The 23,180-nt window shown below is 40.3% G+C and overlaps 1 protein-coding gene across 5 annotated transcripts in view; it reads right to left on the bottom strand.

The window, feature by feature from the left end:
- Nucleotides 1-22,345, bottom strand: part of THSD1 (thrombospondin type 1 domain containing 1) — a 61,402-nt gene extending 39,057 nt beyond the window's left edge. The window contains exons 1-3 of one of the 5 annotated variants that reach the window (XM_036298851.1): nt 20,677-22,344; nt 16,823-16,936; nt 8,494-9,459 (exon numbers count right to left, since the gene is read on the bottom strand). In XM_036298851.1, coding sequence (XP_036154744.1) covers nt 8,494-9,459; nt 16,823-16,880 — 1,024 coding nt within the window. In that variant the 5' untranslated portion in view covers nt 16,881-16,936; nt 20,677-22,344. Of the gene's footprint in view, nt 1-8,493; nt 9,460-16,822; nt 17,888-20,676 lie in introns of those variants that run through there. The other 4 variants (XM_036298850.1, XM_036298849.1, XM_036298853.1 and 1 more) reach the window with 4 other exon arrangements.
- Between the last annotated feature and the right edge of the window lie 835 nt (nt 22,346-23,180).

The following is a 23,180-nucleotide window of genomic DNA, read 5'->3' as shown; positions in this document are numbered from 1 at the left end:
GTTTGTGTGAACTAATATAAATTCAAAGTAAACACCATTACATAAAAGGGTACGGTCTTTTTTTTCAATAGTTTTATCCATTTCAAACGGGCCGGATCCGGCCCGCGGGCCGTAGTTTGCCCACGGCTGAGCTAGTCTAACAAGTCACCATTGATGTTAGGCAAATTATTTAACCTTTCTGTGCCTCCATTTCTTCACCTATAAAATTGACAACATAATAAACCTAACTCACAGGGTTATGTGAATTAAATGGGTTAGCATTCATAAAGCACTTAGGACAGCAATCACTATATCAATGTGAGTTTTTTTAATGCTAGATGGTCACAAACACTATGTCAGATATCGTAAAGGAATCCCGAAGGAAGAGTAGGAGTTCTACTAGGTGAAAGGATTTACTGGTTCATTCATTTTCAGAGAATTATAGAGTATTAAAGCATGCAACAGTCTGCTCATATGAAATTTTTAAATTATATTTTCTAACTTTAGGTAAACTATCTCACAAGGTAGACAAGTGGCTTAAGAAGATTCTGGCAAAGAAGTAAAAATAATACTATTATTGCAAGCACCTGAAAATAAGAACAAAATGACAGAGATAATTACTCCTATTCTTGGTTAAAAGCTATTGTTCAGTCATTATGAAGGAAAAGCAATACCATCTAATCATAGACACAAGATGGCCAAAAATTCTAAATTATCAAGAAACTGTTAACTATACATTATTTTTATTAGCCCCTCCCCCAAAAATACTATGTAAATATGAATTTATACCCTTTCTCATTAATTCTAACTTTGCCCTAAATATATTTTGTGCCTTGAGATACAAGGCCCATACTCCCTGGCAGAAAACTTTGAGGCAGATGTGTTCAGAATTTAGAACTTCTCAATTTAGATTTTTGTAAGTTACTATAGTGCCTGTGTCATATATTACTAACACTCCCCTAGCAGGATCTGGGGCAGCATCTCATAATCACACATATTAATAGTTCTGCAGAGAAAAATATAAACTTTCACACTAAGTAGGATAAATGAAGATAATAAATCATTTTTGGCAACATCTATTATATATTTGCTGTAAATTGTTATTTACATAGTATCTTAAGGTCCTAAGACATATTTGCACAGAGACATATACATAAAATACATTATTATTCCATTTTCAAAAGGAACAAATAAGAAATTCAGTAGAGTCAGTGGCTCACATAAGTCACCATAAGTTCAACGGGGTCCCTGAATAATGCCATTTTCAAAAAGACAGTCTTGCCATGGCCTGTGTGGTTAAGTGGTTAGAGTGTCAGCCCACGTATGGAAGGGTCACAGGTTCAATTCCCAGTCAAGGGCATACTTGGGTTGCAGGTCCAATCCCTGGCCCTGCTCAGGGCACATGTAGGAGGCAACCAATCAATGTATCTCTCTCACATTTAGGTCTTTCTCTTTCTTTCCTTCCCTCCTTTGTTTGTTCCCTCCCTCCCTTCTTTCTACTCTCTCTAAAAATCAATAGAAAAAATATTCTCCAGAGTCATAGCCACAGTGATCAGACAGGAATAAAAATAAATAAAGGGCATCCAAATTGGAAAGGAGGAAGTAAAACTGTCATTATTCACAGATGGCATAATATTGTTCATAGAAAACCCTAAAGACTCAACCAAAAAACTACTAGATTTAATAAATGAATTTGGCAATGAAGCAGGATACAAAATTAACACCCAGAAATCGATGGCATTTTTATACACCAACTAGAGGCCCAGTGCAAGAATTCGTGCACGGGTGGGGTCTCTCAGGTGGCCTGCGGTGATTGGGCCCCAGTTCGCGCCCCCAGCCTCACAGCCCCACAGTCCTGCCACCCTGCCTGGCACCCTGCCATGGCCTGGTGCTGCCCTCTCACCTGCTCCACCATCCTGCCGGCGGGGAAATAGGCGGGGCAATTGGGCCCCCACTCACACCCGTCTTGGCCTGGTGCCACCTGCTCACCTGCTCCACCATCCCACCATGGTCCCGCTCTCATCGGGGCCCATCAGGGCTGGCAGCACCTCCACTGCTGCCCGCTGCCAGCGCCATGTCGCTGACGCCCGCCATGTTCCGCACTGTCTCCTAGTGGTCAGCGCACATCATAGCAAGCGGTCAAACTCCCGGTCAACAATTTGCATATTAGGCTTTTATTATATAAGATAATGAACTCTCAGAAAGAAAAACTTTTTAAAAATCACATTTACCATTGCAACAAAAAAATTAAGATACTTAGGAATAAACTTAACCAAGCAAGAAAAAGACCTGTATTAGGAAAACTACAGGAAGTTAAAAAAGAGATAGAAGAAGATATAAACAAATGGCTGAATATACCGTGTTCATGGATTGATAGAATTAAAATGGCCATACTACCCAAAGCAATTATAGATTCAATGAAATCCCTATTAAAATGTCAATGGCATATTTCACAGAGCTAGAACAAATACTCCAAAAATTTATATGAAACCAAAAAACACCCCAAATAGTTATAGCAATCTTCAGAAAAAAGAATAAAGAGGGAGGGATCACAATACCAGATATCAAGTTATACTATAAAGCCACTATAATCAAAATAGCCTGGTACTAGCACAGGAACAGGCATATAGATCAATGGAACAGAACAAAGACTCCGGAAATCGACCCAAGTCATTATGCTCAATTAATATTTGACAAAGGAGGCATGAGCATATAATGGAGTAAAGACAGTCTCTTCAATAAACGGTGTTGGGAAAACTGGACAGATCTATGCAAAACAATGAAACTAGACCACCAATGTACAGCATACACAAGAATGTACTCTAAATGAATAAAAGACCTAAATATGTCATGAAACCATAAAAATCTTAGAAGAAACCATGGGCAGCAAAATCTCAGATATCTTTCACAGCAATATGTTTGCCAATATATCTCCTAGGGCCATGGTCGGCAAACTGCAGCTCGCGAACCACATGTGGCTCTTTGGCCCCTTGAGTGTGGCTCTTCCTAAGCCTTAGGAGTACCCTAATTAAGTTAATAACAATGTACCTACCAATATAGTTTAAGTTTAAAAAATTGGGCTCGCAAAAGAAATTTCAATCGTTGTACTGTTGATCTTTGGTTCTGTTAACTAATAAGTTTGCCGACCACTGTCCTAGGGCAAAGAAAACTAAGGAGAAAATAAACAAATGGGACTACATCAAAATAAAAAAATTCTGCACAGCAAAAGAAACCATCAAACAAAATAACAAGGGAGTCCACTGTAGGGAGAACATATTTGCCAATGATACATCTGATAAGGGGTTAATTTCCAAAATATATAAGGAACTCATACAACTTAACAAAAGGAAGACAAACAATCCAATTAAAAATGGACAAAAGTGCCGAAACCGGTTTGGCTCAGTGGATAGAGCGTCGGCCTGCGGACTGAAAGGTCCCAGGTTCGATTCCGGTCAAGGGCATGTACCTGGGTTGCGGGCATATCCCCAGTAGGAGATGTGCAGGAGGCAGCTGATCGATGTTTCTCCTCATCGATGTTTCTAACTCTCTATCTCTCTCCCTTCCTCTCTGTAAAAAATCAATAAAATATATTTTTAAAAAAAATGGACAAAAGACCTAAATAGACACTTTTCCAAGGTGGACATACAGATGGCCAAGAGAGCCCCGTTTGGCTCGGTAGATAGAGAGTTGGCCTGCGGACTGAAGGGTCCCAGGTTCGATTCTGGCCAGGAGCACATGACCAGGTTGTGGGCTTGATCCCCAGTGGGGTGTGTGCAGGAGGCAGCTGATCATTGATTCTCTCATCACTGATGTTTCTATCTCTCTCTCCTTCTCCCTTCCTCTCTGAAATCAATAAAAATATATGTTTAAAAAATAAGTGAAAAAGAGATATATGAAAAAATGCTCAAAGTCACTAATCATCAGAGAGATGCAAATTAAAATGACAATGAGGTATCACCTCACATGTATCAGAACAGCTACTATCGGCAAATCAACAAATGACAAGTGCTGGCAAGGATGTGGAGAAAAGGGAGCCCTGGTACACTGCTGGTGGGAATGCAGACTGGTGCAGCCACTATGGAAACAGTATGGTGTTTCCTTAAAAAATTAAAAATGTAACTGCCATTTGACCCAGTGATCCCACTTCTAGGAATATATCCTAAGAAACCTGAAACACCAATCAGAAAGAATATATGCACCTCTATGCTCATAACAGCACTACTTACAATAGCTAAGATCTGGAAACAGCCCAAGTGCTCATCAATAGATAAGTGGAAAACAAAGCTGTGGTACATTTATACCATGGATTACTATGCAGCAGTGAAAAAGAAGACTCTCTTACCCTTTGAGTCAGCATGGAGGGACCTAGAGAGTATTATGCTAAGGGAAATAAGCCAGTCAGAGAAATACAAGTATCACATGATCTCACTCATATGTGGAATCTAAGTAACAAAATAAACTGATGAACAGAGAGTCCAGAAACATGAAAGCATGGAACAGAATGCGGAATGTCAGAGGAAGGCAGGGGAGGGTGGGTAGGTGGGAGGTAATCAACCAAAGACCTTGTATGTGTATATGCATAACCCATGGACAAGGACAATTAGGTGGTGAAAGCCTGGGGCAGGACAATTAGGGGGTTAATGGGAGGGGAGGGGACATATGTAATACTTTCAAAAATAAAAATTTTAAAAATAAATTTTTAAAAAAGAGAAAAATATCCTTGAGTTAGAATCAACAACAACAACAAAAAAGGCAGTCTTTACTGTCAATTGAAATGGAAAATTATTATAAGAGAACTTGATTCAATCATATATTTTTATACTAAAAACATGGGAAGACATGGAGATTCCTATCACTAGCATAAGTTTCACTGATCAGCCAGAGTCAGAGCCACTGTTGGGGTCTCCAGGATCATTTAGCCCCTCCAGGTACTGCTTCCAGTTGTATCTGGTGGCTACTGCCCCACAGGGGAGCCCCTGACCACCCTCAGTGTGGATGCTAAGAGAACCACTTCCTATTCTGCCTCTTCCCAGTGTCTGCCCCCCCCCCCACCCACACACACACACACACACCTTGCTGCGGGGGAAAACCCAGTCTTTAGACATTGAGTGGAAGAATCTGGGGGAAACTCAGCAGCTGGGAGAACCAACCAGGTAGACTTCCAATGCCTTTCATCAAATGACCCAAATGTCTTTACTCCCCTTGGTTTGTTTTCATTAAATTCAGTCAATTAGAATTTTTTTTCTCTTAACAAGTAACTTCTGAAAAGGCAAGCATATCTTGAGTTATTTTTAATGAGTTTAACACAATTGTTTTCCTACTAATGTGAGACTAGCCACATCTGAGTTCAATTTTTATTTTAAGAAACATGTATTAAGCACCTGTTAATGTGCCAGACATACTAAGTGAGCCAAATAAAGACCATAAATAGCTTCATAGCAGCACAGGTTGGCTTTTGCCACCAAATGAGCGTCCCTAATTGGGAGGGGGGAGGGGGAGCACGTCAGGGGAAGAAAGACCTTGAACAAGCAATAACAGAAATGATAATGCCATGAGAAACATCCCAAGAATGGTGTGCCAGCTTATAGCACGGCAATTTAACTAGTCTGGGTTGAGAAGGAGTAACCCAACTGGAGACTTGGGGGATGGGTTAATTTTAATCAGGTTAAGGTGGGGTGAGGTTGTCCCAGGCTCCAGCCCAGAGTGACTGTAGGGTGGGCAGTCTGGCCATGGAGGAGCCTGTCAAGCCCAGTGACTGACAGATTTTAAGCAGGGAAATGCAGTGACCTGCATTTTAAACAACCCCTCTGGCGACAGTGAGAGAATAAAGTGGATGGGGGGGAACCATTTTGAAATCTGTTGCAGGAATGCAGATAAGGGATGATGGAGGCTTAAACCAACTGGTGTCAGTGAAACTAGGGAGACTCAGAGATTCAGACATTCAGAAGTTCTTTGAGGAGGCAACATCTACCGGACACAGTGAATTATTTTAGGAAGGTGAAGAGAAAGACTCCTGGGTTTTCGCGTTGAACAAGGGATGGATGGTGGAGTCCTGTACTGAGGAGCAGGGTTGGGGGGGTAGGATGATGAGTCTAAATCCAGGTATGTTGCTTTTGAGGTGCCTCAGGGACATCTGAGGGGTGACAGCTATTCACAAACACCTGAATGTAGGGGAGAGATGACAATCTGGAGTCACCAGCATCAGGATAGTAACCATGTGTGAAGAGTAAGAAATGCAGACACTCTACTACAAGAAGTAGAAGTCTGACACTTAAGGGATGAGATGAGGTGGTAGAAGCCACAGGCAAAGGAGACCATGAAGGACAGCCAGAAAACAGGAGGTAAAAAGCAAGTGTAACATCACAGACTCAAGGTCAATGAAGATACAAACTAAAAAACATCTAGGGATTTTGGGACCCAGAAGTCATCCACAGGCTACTTTAATGAGAGCATTAGGGTAGGATGATGGGTTTGGAGTGGGTTGAAAAGTGAATGTGAGGTGAGAAAATGAACCCCAAAGTATGGATGGCTTTTTCAAGAACCTGGACTATAAAAGGAAGAAGAGATTAAGAGTGTGATTTCTTGCCCAGCCAGTGTGGCTCAGAGGTTGAGCATCAACCTATGAACTAGGAGGTCACGGACCATGATTCAATTCCTGGTGAGGGCACATGCCAGGGTTGTCGGCTCAGTCTCCAGTGGAGGGTTTGCAGGAGGCAGCCAATCAATAATTCTCATCACTGATGTTTCTATCTCTCTCCCTACCTCTCTGAAATCAATATATATACAAAGAGTGTGATTTCTGAGAAAGAACCAGGTTATGAGGGGTGATTTTGTTTTGTTTTTAGATAAGAGAGTTAAGTATATTTTGGATCACTTCTCATAATGGCACTAATAAACGTTAGCATTATTACATCACTAGAGACCAAGTACATGAATTTGTGCACGGGTGGAGTCCGGCCGGCCCACCCCAATCGGGGCCAATCAGGCCAGGCCAGCTGGGGGTAGGGGCCCTTCCCCCTGATCAAACTCCTGTTGAACTCCTGGTTGAGGGGATAATTTGCATATTACCCTTTTATTATATAGGAGGTATGGTAAGTCCATGACAGGTGTGATCAGAGTTCAAAGCTAAATCACAAGTTGTATTTAGTAACTTGCTGGTGTGCTCAGCTGAGCATGTCTTTTTCCTCTTAAGTCTTTCATTATAAGAATGAAACCCCTTTAGTGAACTTTCAAAGCAAGATTTCTAAAAACTTTAGAAATTTAGATAAATATATTTCAAAGCTGATGGGAATAACCAGTAAAGAAGGGACAGTTGGAGGCAGAGGAGAGAGAAGGGATAATGATTAACAGAAGGTTCCTAAAATGGGCAGAGAGGCAGGGCTCCACAGTGGAGGGGAGGGTTGACTTTGCACAGGTGAATGGCACTTCTCCCCAGTGAAAGCAGGATGTGGAGAGGATAGAGCTGATAGCCTCACAGAGATTTTGGTGGGAGGGTGAGGGAGCTCGCACCTCAGGCTTCCAGCTGCTTGGTATGGTAGGCAAAGTCAGCTCTGAGAGTTAACTAGGGGAAGAGGTGAGGTTTGAGGGAAGCGAGGAGAGGAGGTCGAAAGAGCAGTTGTGGAGAACTGAAGCAGAACCCACCATGGTGCCTTGCTGGGTACAGCTGAGGGTGTATGCATGATCCCCCATACTGGCCTAGTGCTATCTTCTTGTGCAGCTTCAGTGCAATGGGTAGCCTGCAGTTAGCTGGATCCATGCAGTGCTGGGCGGTGGCCTAGCAGGTGCATCAGAAGGACAACAAGGTAGAGTTGAGGATGTGGGTAGGAGAGTGATTGATGAGATGGGCTATGTAATCTGGGCTGCATAGAGAGGTAAATGCAAGCAGGGAAGTGGCCAGTGGGTGGAATGACAGTCAAAAGAAAGGGACTTCCTCTAAGACACACTTGGAGTTACAAAGATGATTGGATAGAGGTTTGGCTGTCGAGGGACATGCAGCTCCGTGGGGATGCCGACAGAGCCACATGTAAGTGAACCAGACAATCTCTGTCAGGTTAACCCTCTTGCCAAGACCAGGCTTGCAACCAGGAAAAGGGAAAGAAATGTAAAGAGGGGCATGAGGCATGGATGGGATTGTAATAGCCCTTCTTTGTGATTAGGTAGGGCTTATGCAAATAATTCAGAATTTGAAGCTTTTAGAAATCTTGTTTTGAAAGCTCACTAAAGAGGCTTCATTCTTATAATGAAGGGCTTAAGAGGAAAAAGACATGCTCAGCTGAGCACACCAGCAAGTTACTAAATACAGCTTGGGATTTAGCTTTGAACTCTGATCACACCTGTCATGGACTTGCCATATGATGTAATAATGCTAATGTTTATTAGTGCCATTATGAGGAGTGATCCATAAAAATGCCGATATAGTTCACAGAAAATTAAGTTCACCTAAATTCAAAATAGTAACTTTGACTGCATAAAGGCATTAATTTGATTTTCAAAAATCTAAATCTCAATACCAACCTATATTTCTCTGAATTAGCATGCACTCCTTCTCCTTTGTGGAAAACTGGCTTCTGCTTGAAATGCCCAAGTCAAAGCAGTATTTATTCCTCCCCATGTCGAACAAAGTGCAATTGAACACTGTTCTCCTCTGTCCCAAAGTCAGTCTGTTTTCAGCCAGGCGAATGGTCTTTTCCCCAGGACGTCTGGGGGCCTCCTTGAAGACAGCAATCACTCCTTGGACGAAGATGCATGGTGGGGGCAGCACCATCACCTCCACCCGGGACGCACATGTGAGTTCTGGCACCATCACCAATTTGTATCCAAATTTCTGGGCCAGGTCAATCGGTCCTATGGAGGTAATGACTGAGTCTCGGCCAAACAACTTCAGCACCACGGTGACATAGGCTTCTGGCCCCACAGGTGCACAGCCAAACTCAACCCACTGGCCTTGAGAGAGTTCTGTCCTCTTGCTGGTTTTTATCTCCAGTGGTTGTTCCTGACTTGTTCTTGCCTCGGGAAGACTGTTGGTGAAGATGACATCCACCAAGATGTCAGGCTTGTCCACAGGGAACAGGCATAGTGGTTGATTGGTGAAAAGGCCCACCTGGAAGGTGCCTTCTGCTGCTTTGGATGTCCTATTCAGATCAACCTGAAAGACGGGCCATTCCACCTTCAGAAAGGCACTTTTCTCCCACCAGGGAACTGGAGTGCTACTATCTGTCACTCCCTGAGTCATTGTGAACCAGTAGTCGCCAGCCTCCTTGAAGTAGAAACATTCAAACTCGAGTGTCCCCTGGGACTGGTTGGTCAGGAGGTATTTGGTGGTCACAGTCTGATTGGTGTTAGCCTCCAGCAACAGCACAGTTACATTCCTCAGGGTCCCATTAGCACCATCAAAATACTGGAAATCCACAGACACTGTGGTGTTGCTTAGCGCTACATGTCCTGGCTCTCCCAAGAGGAGATATTCAGCTTCTCCAAGAACTGAAATGAAATGGTCAGAATGGGTTTTACAAAGGCATGGTTAAGCAGCACTATGGGAGACATCAAAGAAAAAAATCATTATAGACACAAGAGAAGTTTGAACTGAGCCAAGAATGATATAAAATGATGCTGAGTGCTGATTCAGGGAGGTGGGCACTATACTGTTTCAATTTTAAAATGGATCTGTTCCTTTATCTTCCTCTTCTATGGTTATGTTTAAAATAAACAGTAATACCCTGAATTCATAACATTCAACAATATAATGTGTCTGCAATGAAAATCTATAAAGAAAGAGTAACAATTTATAGGTTCAAGATAAAAATCTAATACCTCACTTTTCTCATTTTAATCATATTCTGGTGTTCAGGTATTTGGGGGAGATGGATTTACAGTGAAGTCAGAGAAGCTTGGTTTATTTATTTTTTAATGTGTTTTTATTGATTTTAGAGAGGAAGGAAGAGGGAGAAACTGAGAGGGAGCAACATAGATCGGTTGACTCCCATGCACACCCCAACTGGGACTGGACCCACAACCTGGGCATGTGCCCTGACCGGGAATCGAACTGGTAACCTTTCAGTGCATGGGATGGCACTCAACCAACTGAGCCACACCAGCCAAGGCAGAGAAAGCTTGGTTTAAATGGTATAATATACACTTCTCTAGGTAACTTAAAATTTCAGACCCTAAATATACTTCAAATTTATTTTTCAGGTAGTCAAGGCAAGTATTTTGTTGGACAATTTCACTGTAAAGAAACCAATGATCCTGGTTTATACAAGGCAGAAAATTTTGGACAAATAAGAAATGTTGACACTCTGTTCTCCAAGGGTCATCCAAGGAAAGAATGAAACTTTATGAAACAACTAGGCATGTCCTTGGCAATTTTAATGACATTATAAAACTGCTATTGCCCCAGATAGGATGGATGACCACGAGCCTGCTAGTATGCTGTTAGGATCAATCATATCTTTTAAAAAAGAGACCCATAAAAACAACTAAGTAAAGACTGTAAAAAACATAGAACTTTGTTTCTATTTTGAACCCTATCCAAATACACATCAAAGAAGACAGAATTTGGCAATGCCACAATCAGCTGGCCATGGCTAGGGTAAGAAACCATTCTAGGTTTTAGGGACTACAGTACCATTATGGTTTGAAAAACAATGTGTAAGTATGAATTCATTTACCTTACTATATATATATTCATATGTATATAATATATACATATTATGACATATATATATATATATATCCAAAGGGTCTCAATGTGTTGTTTGGGCTGGTAGTCTTTAAAGCTACCCTTACATGTATTCAGTAAATGATTTTTAGAATCAACACATGAATATATTGGCACACAGAAATTTTGGGGTTTTCTTTTAATTAGCTCAGCAATTCTTCCATTTCTTTTTTTTTAAATAAAGAAACATTTATTTATTTATTTATTTAAAATATATTTTTATTGATTTCAGAGAGAAAGGGAAAGGGAAAAAGAGAGAGAAACATCAATGATCAGAGAGACTCATTGATAGGCTGCCTTCTGCATGCCCCACACTGGGGATCAAGCCCACAACCCAGGCATGTGCCCTTGACTGGAATCGAACCTGGGACCCTTCAGTCCACAGGCTGATACTCTATCCACTGAGCCAAATCAACTAGAGCTTCCATTTCTTATTTAAGATGGGGTGAAAGAAAAGATATAAAACTTGGATAGTCCTGAATGCTTGATCACCAATTGTTTGAAAACCTTAGTAAAATACAGTTGTGGGGTTTTTAAAAAATTATTTAGTCAAAACAGAAGTTGAAGGATACTTCCTTTCAGATGTAAACAATTCAAGGTTAAGATTGAAAAAGGTGGCTAATTCTGGTGCAGTTCATAGAATGGTAGTTCATAGCAGAGCTGGTACCTTTTTGTGTACAGGTGGCTAAAGAGACTCCAGTGCTCACTGAATTAAGACTAAGAGGCATACACCACTAAAATACTACGAACAACTCTACTCCAACAAACTGGACAACCTCGACAAAATGAACATATTCTTAGAAAAAGACAAGCTTCCAAAACTCAATCAGGAAGAATCAAAAAACCTGAATAGGCAGATTACTACTGATGAAATTGAAGCAGTAATCAAACATCTTCCAGAAAACAAAAGCCCTGGTCCAGACAGCTTTACAGGGAGTTCTACCAAACATTCAAAAAAGAACTAAAATCTACCCTCCTCAGACTATTCCAAAAAATTCAAGAGGAAGGCACACTTCTAAGCTCTATGAGGCCACCATTACCCTAATTCTAAAACCAGATAAAGACAGCACAAAGAGAACTATAGGCCAATATGCTAGATGAACATAGATGCTAAAATCCTCAACAAAATCCTAGCAAATCAGATCCAGCATTACATTAAAAAGATCATACACCATGACCCAAGTGGAATTTATTCCAGGGATGCAAGGATGGTACAATATCTGCAAATCAATAAATGTGATACATCACAGAAATAAATTGAGAGACAAAAATCACATAATCATATCAATCAATGCAGAAAAAGCATTTGACAAAAATCTAACACCCTTTCTTGATTAAAATTCTCAGCAAAGAGAGAATAGAGGGATCATACCTCAACATAATAAAAGCCTTATATGACAAACCTACAGCCAACATCATACTCAATGGGCAAAAACTAAAACCATTTCCCCACAGGAACAAGACAGGGACGCCCACTTTCACTACTCCTGTTCAACACAGTACTGAAAGTGCTAGCCATAGCGATCAGACAAGAAGAAGAAATAAAAGGCATCCAAATTGGAAAAGAATAAATAATACTGTCATTATTCACAGATGACATGATATTGTACATAGAAAACCCTAAAGAATCCATCAAAAAACTACTAGACTCGCCAAAACCGGTTTGGCTCAGTGGATAGAGCGTCGGCCTGCGGACTGAAGGGTCCCAGGTTCGATTCCGGTCAAGGGCATGTACCTGGGTTGCGGGCACATCCCCAGTAGGAGATGTGCAGGAGGCGGCTGATCGATGTTTCTCTCTCATCGATGTTTCTAACTCTCTATCCCTCTCCCTTCCTCTCTGTAAAAAATCAATAAAATATATTTTAAAAAAAACAACAAAAAACTACTAGACTTAATAAATGAATTCAGCAATTTAGCAGGATATAACATTAACACCCAGAAATCTATGGCTTTTTTATATACCAATAATGAACTCACAGAAAGAGAAACTAAAAAAAAACAATCCCACTTACCATTACACCAAAAAAATTAAGATACCTAGGAATAAACTTAACTAAGGAAGTAAAAGACCTGTACTCAGAAAACTACAGGACATTGAAAAAAAGAGAGAGAGGAAGACATAAAGAGATGGAAGAACATACCATGTTCTTGGATTGGTAGAATCAACATCATTAAAATGTCCATAGTACCCAAAACAATTTATAGATTCAATGCAATTCCCGTTAAAATACCAACAGCATATTTCACAGACCTAGAACAAACTCTACAAAAATTCATCTGGAAGAAAAAAAAAAAAAAAGACCCAGAATAGCCACAGTAATCCTGAGAAAGAAGACCAAGTTGGAGGAATCACAATACCAGATATCAAGCTATATTACAAAGCCACTGTTCTCAAAACTGCCTGGTACTGGCACAAGAACAGACATATAGACTAATGGAACAGAACAGAGAACCCAGAAATAGACCCAAGCCATTATGCTCAATTAATATTTGACAAAGGAGACAAGAGCATACAATGGAGTCAAGACAGTCTCTTCAATAAATGCTGCTGGGAAAATTGGTCAGAAACATGCAAAAAAATAAAAATAAATCACCAACTTATACCACACACAAAAATAAATTCAAAATGCTTAAAGGACTTAAACATAAGATGGGAAACCATAAAAATCTTAGGAGACTCCTTAGGCAGCAAAATATCAGACATATGTTGTAGCAATATCTTTACTGATACAGCTCCTAGGGCATTGGAAACTAAGGAGAAAATAAACAAATGGGACTACATCAAAATTAAAAGCTTCTGCAGAGCAAAAGAAACCATCAACAAAACAACAAGAAAGCCCACTGCATGGGAGAACATATTTGCCAATGCTAACTCAGATAAAAATTTAATCTCCAAAATTTACAGGGAGCTCATACAACTTAACAAAAGGAAGATAAACAATCCAATCAAAAAATGGCCAAAGTACCTAAATAGACACTTTTCCAACAAGAATATACAGAAGGCCAAGAGACGTATGAAAACATGCTCAAAGTCACTAATCATCTGAGAAATGCAAATCAAAACAATAATGAGGTACCATTTCACACCTGTCAGAATGGCTATCATCAACAATTCAACAAAGGACAAGTGCTGGCGAGGATGTGGAGAAAGAGAACCCTCCTGCACTGCTGGTAGGAATGCAACTGATGCAGCCACTGTGGAAAACAATATGGAGATTCCTCAAACAATTAAATATTGAACTCCCATTCAACCCAGTAATCCCACATCTGGGAATATATCCCAAGAAACCAGAAACACCAATCAGAAAGGACATATGCACCTCTATGTTCACAGCAGCACGATTTACAATAGCTAAGATTTGGAAATAGCCTAAGTGCCCATCAGCAGATGAGTGGATTAGAAAACTGTGGTACATCTATACAATGGAATACTACGCTGCTATAAAAAAGAAGGAACTTTTACCATTATAACAGCATGGATGGACCTGGAGAGCATTATACTAAGTGAAATAAGCCAGTCAGAGAAAGATAAATATCACATGATCTCACTCATATGTGGGATATAATGAACAACATAAACTGATGAACAAAAATAGACCCAGAAACTAAGAAACACTGGACAGTCCAACCTCAGAGAGAAAGTGTGGGGGGGCAGAAGGGTAAGAAATCAACCGAAGGACTTTTATGCATGCATATTAGCATAACCAACGGATACTGGGGCGGTGGGGGCTTGTCCTGGGGGAGGGCAAAGTGGGGGAGTGTCAATCGGGGAAAAACAAGACATATGTAATACTTTAAACAATAAAAAAAGAGGCATATACCACTTAGTTAACTAATAGACATATGTAATATTTTAAACAATAAAAAAAAAAGAGGCATATACCACTTAGTTAACTAATGAAAGCCTATTGTCAATGCCAGGGACTGTCAATGAGGAGGATCAAATTCTGATTTGATGGGCAACCAATCAATGAAAGAGACATACATGCCCAGTTGGAAATGGAGAAAAAAGATACAATGGGTTCCAGCATAGAGTACTAAAAAGAGAGCTTACTACTTTACAACTCTTGTTTTTTCAGACAAGAATATCATTTCATTTAGAAAACTGCAATTTGATTGTTTGCCATACTGACTACTACAGTATAGCTTTCTCTATGATTTCATTTCTTCTCTCCCCATTCCTTTATTGTATTTAAAGGACTGTTGCCTCAATATAAACATGTTGCTTAATAAAAACAACCTAGCCCTGGCTGGTTTGGCTCAGTGGATAGAGCAGACTAAAGGGTCATGGGTTTGGTTCCGGTCAAGGGCACGTACTTCGGTTGCAGACTCGATTCCTGGCATCTCTCTCTCACATCAATGTTTCTCTCTCTGTGTCTTTTCCCTCCCTTCCACTCTCTAAAAAATCAATGGAAAAAATATCCTCAGGTGAGGATTAAAAAAAACAAAAACCATCTTATTGGTAATGGTATATTTTTATCAACATCAAATAGAGAAGGGGAAATAAAAACCTAGACCTATAAATATAGCTGTTCTTCCATTAGTAGCCTATGCACTCAGCTTCTATGCTGTATGCTCTATTTTATGCTCATTCAATTTTTATCTTTATATTCCAGTAAGATATTTTGTGCTCAACAATGATAAACATCCATCCATGGTCCTGGCTGGGTAGAGCATCATTCCGATACGCAAAAGTTGGGAGTTCGATTCCCACTCAGGGAATCATACAAGAATCCACCAATGAATGCATAAATAAGTGGAACAAATCTCTCTCACTCTCTCTCTTAAAAATCAATCAATAAATAAATTAATTAAAAAGACAATGACAAATATCCTTGCCGACTTTATTTAAATGGAAGATTTTAGTGGGGGGGGGGGGGGAATGGGGAGGAAGGACACATATGCAATAAATTAATCAATAAAGAAATTTTTTAAAAATTTAAAAAAATAAATGGAAGATTTTATGTCTTTATTTATCACTATGAAAACAAGGACACTTATAAATTATTGTATGAGGCTGTTACATACACAGCAATCAGTTTTTAAGTAGGGATAAATGACTTTAAAAGAAATGAATCCCAGATTGGGCATTCTAGAAAAACTTGTTTAATTAAACTTCTTAAAAAAAATTACTGAGAAGATTCACTGGACAAAATGACCAGTATGAACTCTAGTCCATTTAACTGGCTGTGCCATCGATATTACACGAGCCAGGATTCTCCTTCTCTTGGATCATAATTTTTTCATCAAAATGGAAACAACTTCTACTCTCATACCATCAACTGCTTAGATGTTTATGAAATATTTGGAAACCAGCATTATTGACTCCATTGGTTCAGTAGTTGCATGTCTGAGAAATGAACTCAATATTTAATTGAAACTGAATGAAGAAAACTAACATTAAATACCACTGTATGCTCAACCATTCAAGGTGTTTCCAATTCTTAACTATTTTACCATAGCAACAACCCTGTGAAGTCAATATTATTACTAAGGTTGAAAGGAATTTAAAAATTTATCTAAAGCCCTAGCCAGTTTGGCTCAGTGGATAGAGCGTCAGCTTGCAGACTAAAGGATCCCGGTTCAATTCCGGTCAAGGGCACATGCCCTGAGCTCGATCCCCAGTAGGGGGCGTGCAGGAGGCAGCCAATCCATGATTCTCTCATTGGTGTTTCTATCTGTCTCCCCCTCTCTCTTCCTCTCTGTAATCAATAAAAACATATTTTTTTAAAAAACTTATCTAAGGTATACAATTGGCAAAGACTGAAAATTCAAAGTGGTTCCAATGATAATATAGCAGCAAAACTCTCTTGTCAAGTGCAATCTTACATCAAACCTCAATGTATAAAACATCATGTAACAGGCTTGTCTCCAATTTATTAAATTGAAAGTGAGTTGTTTCTATTATCTTTTTAAGATTTAAAAATATATTTAAAGTGAAATTTGAATCCATAATTCAGAACTTTAACAGAACCCAGGGTTACAAGGATCATAGTTTGAAAGGTACTGCATTGTAAACCCTGCCCTGCCTCCTCATGCAGGTCATCAACGTCAATGCATTTATAAACTTGTCAATGATGTTTCTTCATTGGTTCCCATAGCATTAAGTACACTCACAATACTCACCACAGTCACAGAGCACCACCAACAATAGATTTGAAAAGTCTTTCAACATTTGTTTCATTCTGATCAGCAAAATCCCAGGTCTTTGGTCTCCTCATGTCCTTTCTCACATCTAAACTGTGAATTTTTTTTTTCAAAAACACCTGAAATTAGAACCTCAGAAAAATGATGATATTCTTAAAATAGTAATCATGAAATTACAAAAACCATTCTAAGAAATCAAACTTCCTAGGTAGTACTGAGAAGAGCATACAAAGGACACTCATTTTCACTGGGGAAATGATCTGTAATTATACACTTCCCCTTTCTTCCATTATAGATCACCTGTTAAGAATATTCAGGGTGCTCAACACCAAGATTACCTTTGCAGAACATCTTTGTAGCACATCTTTCAGTGGAGAATTTATTATTATTTTCTTAACTTCATCAAAGCTAATAGCCAATCTTTTTTGTTGTTAATCCTCACCCAAAGGTATTTTTCCCATTGATTTTTAGACAAAGTGGAAGGGAGAGGGAGACAGAGAGAGAGAAATATCAATGTGAAAGAGACACATTGATTGGTTGCCTCCCACACGTGACCAAGCCTACAACCAAGGAACATGCTCTTGACCAGAATTGAACCCAGGACCCTTCTGTCTGCAGACCAATGCTCTGTCAACTGAGCCAAACCAGCAAGGGCGCCAGTCTTGATAATACATCTTCACATATTTATCTGCTTGGTATTTCACACTGATTTACTAAACTTTAGTAAATTGATTAAATGTTTGTCAAACTTTCTTTTAGCATTATGCTATGTAGAAAAGTCCTACCTTGCTTCCACAAACGGGCATACTATCTTCCTTGTACAATCGGTGTATTATCTGAATTGCTTCATTTCTTAATGCCTAGGAACTGTACCAAAACTATCAAACCTTTAAAAAAGATACCCAGAGTAGTCAATTAAATGTGAACTTCATGTGGCTCTGACTTCCCTTATTTAGATTACTCTAAAGCAGTGGTTCTCAACCCTGGCTGCACATTAGAATCACCTGGGAATCTTTTTAAAATCCTGATTTCTGGGCCTCATCCTCCAGAAATTCTGTTTCTTTGTTATGGGGTGGGGCCTCAACATTAGTAACAAAGAAACAGAATTTCCGGAGGATGAGGCCCAGAAATCAGGATTTTAAAGATTCCCAGGTGATTCTAATGTGCAGCCAAGGTTGAGAACCACTGCTCTAAAGAGAAAACAGAGAAATAACAATTATCATCATATGTCAGTCCTCAAATACTTGTTGCTGCTGTTACACATCAAGAAACAGATGATTTCATGCAGCAATCTTCCCAGACCACCTAGGAGAGCAGGAAAGACCTTGTTGGCCTGTGCTTCACAATGATTTGTGGGAGGAGGCACTCACTTTAATATAAACAACTGTTAGACCACGAATAGTGGGCATTTAAGTGCCCTTTGTTTTTCATACTAGAATCTAGTAAAAATGGGCTAGTAAACATAACCAAGTATATATTTACTTAATGTCCATATTCCCATTATCCAGTTAATAATTTTAATAAATATATTTTATTCCAAATATAAGTATGCTATATCCACTCAATAAGATAGAAAAATAATGGACTTAAAGGGAATGATTGGAATAATAAAAAATTCAATAGAAAGAGAACTGATATGTGTTTATTAGCTTTCTTTTAGTGGGAGTTGGTTGAACAAAGGAAATATGTGCTGTACTTCCTTAAAGGAAAGCAGAGATTTAAAGCGTAATTATGCAGATGATTAGGACTCCCTCCACCCCACCAACAAAACAAAACAAAAAATTCAATTTTGCTGGAATTAGGCACAGATTTGACCTTAATCCTTTTTTTGAACATGGATTGGGAAACTTGGGCAAAGACAGCAAGTGAACATCATGTATCTCCCCAGCAAGCATAGGATTTGGGGCAATTAAAAAGCTTCCTTTAAGTCAGCGATGCTTAGTAACCAAAGTCAGAAGAAACAAGCATCCATAGCTCCCAAAAGTTGAATGGCTTTTCCCAAATTGCTTGCTTCCCCGTTATAACTATTTTTTTTAATGAAGCTCCTAATTACAACTGATTTTGTGATTATAACACATTTTTCTCCTTAAGAAAATGACCAGTAAAACCTAGAATAGTGTAATAATCTATATTTAGAACTGAATAGAAATGAAATTATAAAATAAACCATCCTACCTGAAATCATAATATAGATTTATTTTTTTTTGTATTCTCAAGCTTCTGAAAATATATGCTGAAATTTTACTAGCGCAACCACTAATCTGAATAGTTTAACAGAGCATCCCAAAACAGAATTAATTACTGCGGGAAAAGCAATACATTAAAAAAAAATTATAGCATGCTTTTTTTTTAATAACTTGCTTGCTCAATTTATCCCAACATGTTGTTCCCAATACAGTACTTGCTACTTACAATGTTTGACTTGAGAATCATTTTGAGAAAATAAGAACTTAAGTATACTTTATACACATTTTAAAATACTTCTATATAGCATTCACAGACAAATTCTAAATATATCAACTACAGGGTAGGTAGAAGTTGTGAATATTCTCAATGGCTAATGGTATCACACCAAGCTCAGATTTCATGTTTTTGGTGAAACCAGCTAAGATAATCCCCACAGTTTCTTCGTAATCGCAGGAAAAGACAATGAATTATGCTCAGGACAGACCACCAATGGCTTATTAAAAATAAAAGGGAAAAGACCCCCCTAGCTCAGTGGTTCTCAACCTTCTGGCCCTTTAAATACAGTTCCTCATGTTGTGACCCAACCATAAAATTATTTTTGTTGCTACTTCACAACTGTAATTTTGCTACTGTTATGAATCGTAATGTAAATATCTGATATGCAGGATGGTCTTAAGCGACCCTGTGAAAGGGTGGATCGACCGCCAAAGGGTCGCGACCCACAGGTTGAGAACCACTGCCTGGTTTGGTTCAGTGGACAGAGCGTGGGCTAAGGACTGAAGGGTCCGGTTAGATTCCGGTCAAGGGCACATGCCAGGGTTGTGGGCTGATCCCCAGTAGGGGGAGTGCAGGAGGCAATCAATCAATGATTCACTCTCATCATTGATATTTCCATCTCTCTCTCTCCCTCTCCCTTCCTCTCTGAAATTCATAAAGATATATAAATAAATAAATACATAAATAAATAAAGGGGAAAAGAAAAAGCAAAGTTATTTTGTCCCTCTGATAAACCTGCACATGTTTGTGTGCGCATACATCTAATAATAATATTAGGAGGAAATCCCTAATTCCAAAGCAGCTCGTGTAAACTGGCTTTATTTACATATGCAGTCCAGTCGGCTCTGCCCTGGTCCCACCCTCCCACCCTTTGGACGCAGCTTCCCTGGGAAGCGGTGTGCTCCCTACATCCACCCAGCTTTCCAAAGGCTCGAAAGTCAAGTTCATGCTTGCAAATCCAGCCCTGCCTGTGTCGTCAGAGAAAGCTCTCTTAAAATGAGGACCGTTTTGAAATGCTTATATCCCAAAAAGGATTTCTTTTGGGAAAAAGAGCTAACTTGTTCCCAAACGCTTAGTAACCTAAGACGTATTCTTCAAGGGTCTCAACAATTCGGACTTACAGTCTACAGTCAGCTTCCGTCCCTCAGCAATACCTGAGCCTGGGGAGCGCCGGGGCGCACACATGCAGAGCCTGTCGCCCCGGGGCGGAGGCTGAACACCAAGTAGTGAGGGAAGGCGACTGGGTGCGTCGAGGAGCTGGCACCGAGTGCCTACCTGTGCTTTCGGGCTGCGGGGAGACTGGAGGCGACAGGGTCGGGGAAGTTCCTGCAGCACAGGAACGCCTGCCGGGGCGCGCGGAAGGCTCTTACCTCTCGGGACTGGCGGGAGCAGCGGCGCGTGGTGGCGAGGAGAGCGCGGGCCAGAAGCCTCAGGGCCCGCGAGGTAGTGCGCGAAGCATCCTGCGCCCCGAGACTGCGCGCCCTAGCCCGGCGGCTCGCCGACCGCAGCCCCACCCGGACCCGCCTCCGACAGCGCGGGGTGGGCGGCACTCAGAGGGCGGGGGCCTGCGCGAGCCGGCGAGGCCCGCCCCGTGTCCAGGGCGGCGCATCCTTTCCTGCCTGCGCCCCGCTGGGAACAGGAAACCCCCCAGGAAACGCGCGCGGACCGCCGGGGCCAGCAGGAGGGGGCCCAGACCCCGCCAATGCACACACCCCCTTAGCCCGCAGGTGGGACCCGGGCTTTAAGGGCGAGCCAGCAGTCTCCTGACTTTTCAGATTTAATCACTTCTCTCCCGGGTCATTTTCTTCTGGGGGAGCACAAAGTAAGCCATTGAAGTGACTAACTGGTGGGTTGTAAACATGGTTTCCCAAAATACTTGGTTTCCCAAATGTTATGGAAGAGTTTTAAAAGAAAACAGTTCAGGTAAGGTGAATTTGTTTTTCTTTCTCAGGAGCCAGTGTTGGTTATTTAATTAATTTTAAATTCACATTTTAAAAACTCTGATCTGCAGGTTAAGATCGTTTGAAGAGGATAGACTTCCACCTTGTTCAACAGTTATGGTTGTTTTTGAGTACACTATGATGTGCAACACCGTTTACCATTTGGTTTTCTTCAACAGACAAAACTAATATGGTAATAGAAATCACAGCATACTAGTGGCCTCTGGGAGCAGGTGATTGGGAAGAGGCACCCGGGAACTTTTGGGGATGACAGATAAATTCTACTGGTTGGAGTGTGTGTTACACGGATTATGCATTTATCAAAACTTACTCAATTTAAGGTCTGCATTTCACTGTGAATTTTACCTCAATTCTTAAAACTCTTAAAATACATCCTTGAATCCATCACTTAGTCTTTAAAAGGTAGCACAATTATCAGAATTATCAAAGGTTGTCAGAGATACCAAATTTGTTAAGTACTTATCTTGTCAAATAACTAATTCTAGCAATACTAAATCCAAAGTTTCAAAAAAGGCTTTAAGGCCATCATTCATTTTCACTCCCAGTAAAATTAACTAGTCCAATATCCATTCAACTCAAGTTGGAATTTCTTTTCAACTAACTACATGCCAAGGTCCCTGGCATTTTCAGCTTTAAAAGCAAAAAGCTCAATGGAAAGACTAGCCTCTGTAACCTTGGGCAAATGACAATCCCTCCTTCCCTCCACTGTAAAAGGCATACAGTATGAGTTCCATTGAAGTTTCTTGGTGACTGAGTGAAACATGTAGAAAGCACTTTGCATTAATCTTTCAGACACACACCCTCCCTCAGAGACCCACTCTTGAGAGGTGGAAGGACCTAAATCCGGATGCAAATGGCTGAATCACTGTGCTTCCGTCATTTTTGCCTTAATAAAAATCCTTGCCAAGCTGTATTACTGTCTTTATTGGACAGTTAAGATAGTTTAAGCTTTTATAAAAGAAGGCAACATAGCCCTGACCAGTGAAGTTCAATGGTTAGAGTGTTGACCCATGAACTGAAGGGTCATGGGTTCAATTCCCAGTCAAGGGCACATACCTGGGTTGCAGGTTCAATCCCCGGCCCCTCGGCTGGGGCATGTTCGGGAGGCAACCAATTGATGTGTCTTTCTCACATTTTTGTTTCTTTCTCTCTCCCCACTCCCTCCCTTCCACTCTCTCTAAAAATCAAAGGAAAAAATATCCTCTGGTGAGGATTAACAAAAATAAAAGAAGGCGCCACAGACATTAAAGAAAAAAAAAAGCTTTCAAAAGAACAGTGGTCTTGTCAGTGATATGAACTAAAACAAGCTGGCTATCAAGATATCTTCAGTTCCCTTTCAAGGTCAGCAACTGCTCTAATGATGTTGTGCAAATTGTGTAAAATTTATTCACTGTCTCAATAACATCAATTTATACAGAGAGGTCTTTTCTTGCCCTAGGGGTAATACTAAGAGAAAAGGTTTAACTAATTCATGATTATCAGGACACAAGGAAGAACACAAATGACCCAATTTTCTGTGTAATAACTAGATCTTACATGTGTGTTAACCTGACTTTTCTGGAGTGCTCCTGCGTCATGGATATGGTCCATATTATAAAAATTGAATAAGACAGAGTGTGTCTCAGATAGGCTGAGCCCTGACAAGGCTGCCTGAGAAGCCTCTTGGGAACTGGGTAAAGGATGAAGATTTAGCCCTTTGCGGTCGTTTCTCTACTCTCAGCCACCAAAGCTTTTTTACCGTTCCGGTCGTATGTCTGCTCTCAGCCACCACAGCAAGGAACCGTACGAATCTTAACTCTATTCATTCATGTATCAGTTCATAATTTCTCTGAAAGCTCTGAAGTGTCTAAGCGACCTTGTCACGAACCAAAACACTGCCCCGACAAATCGGAGATATCGAAAGTCAATATAAA

Source organism: Myotis myotis, unplaced genomic scaffold (genome assembly GCF_014108235.1).
Source record: "Myotis myotis isolate mMyoMyo1 unplaced genomic scaffold, mMyoMyo1.p scaffold_m19_p_3, whole genome shotgun sequence".
Lineage (NCBI taxonomy): Eukaryota > Metazoa > Chordata > Mammalia > Chiroptera > Vespertilionidae > Myotis > Myotis myotis.
Note: the sequence above shows the minus strand (reverse complement) of the source record. Positions and strands in the feature narration are given on the sequence as shown.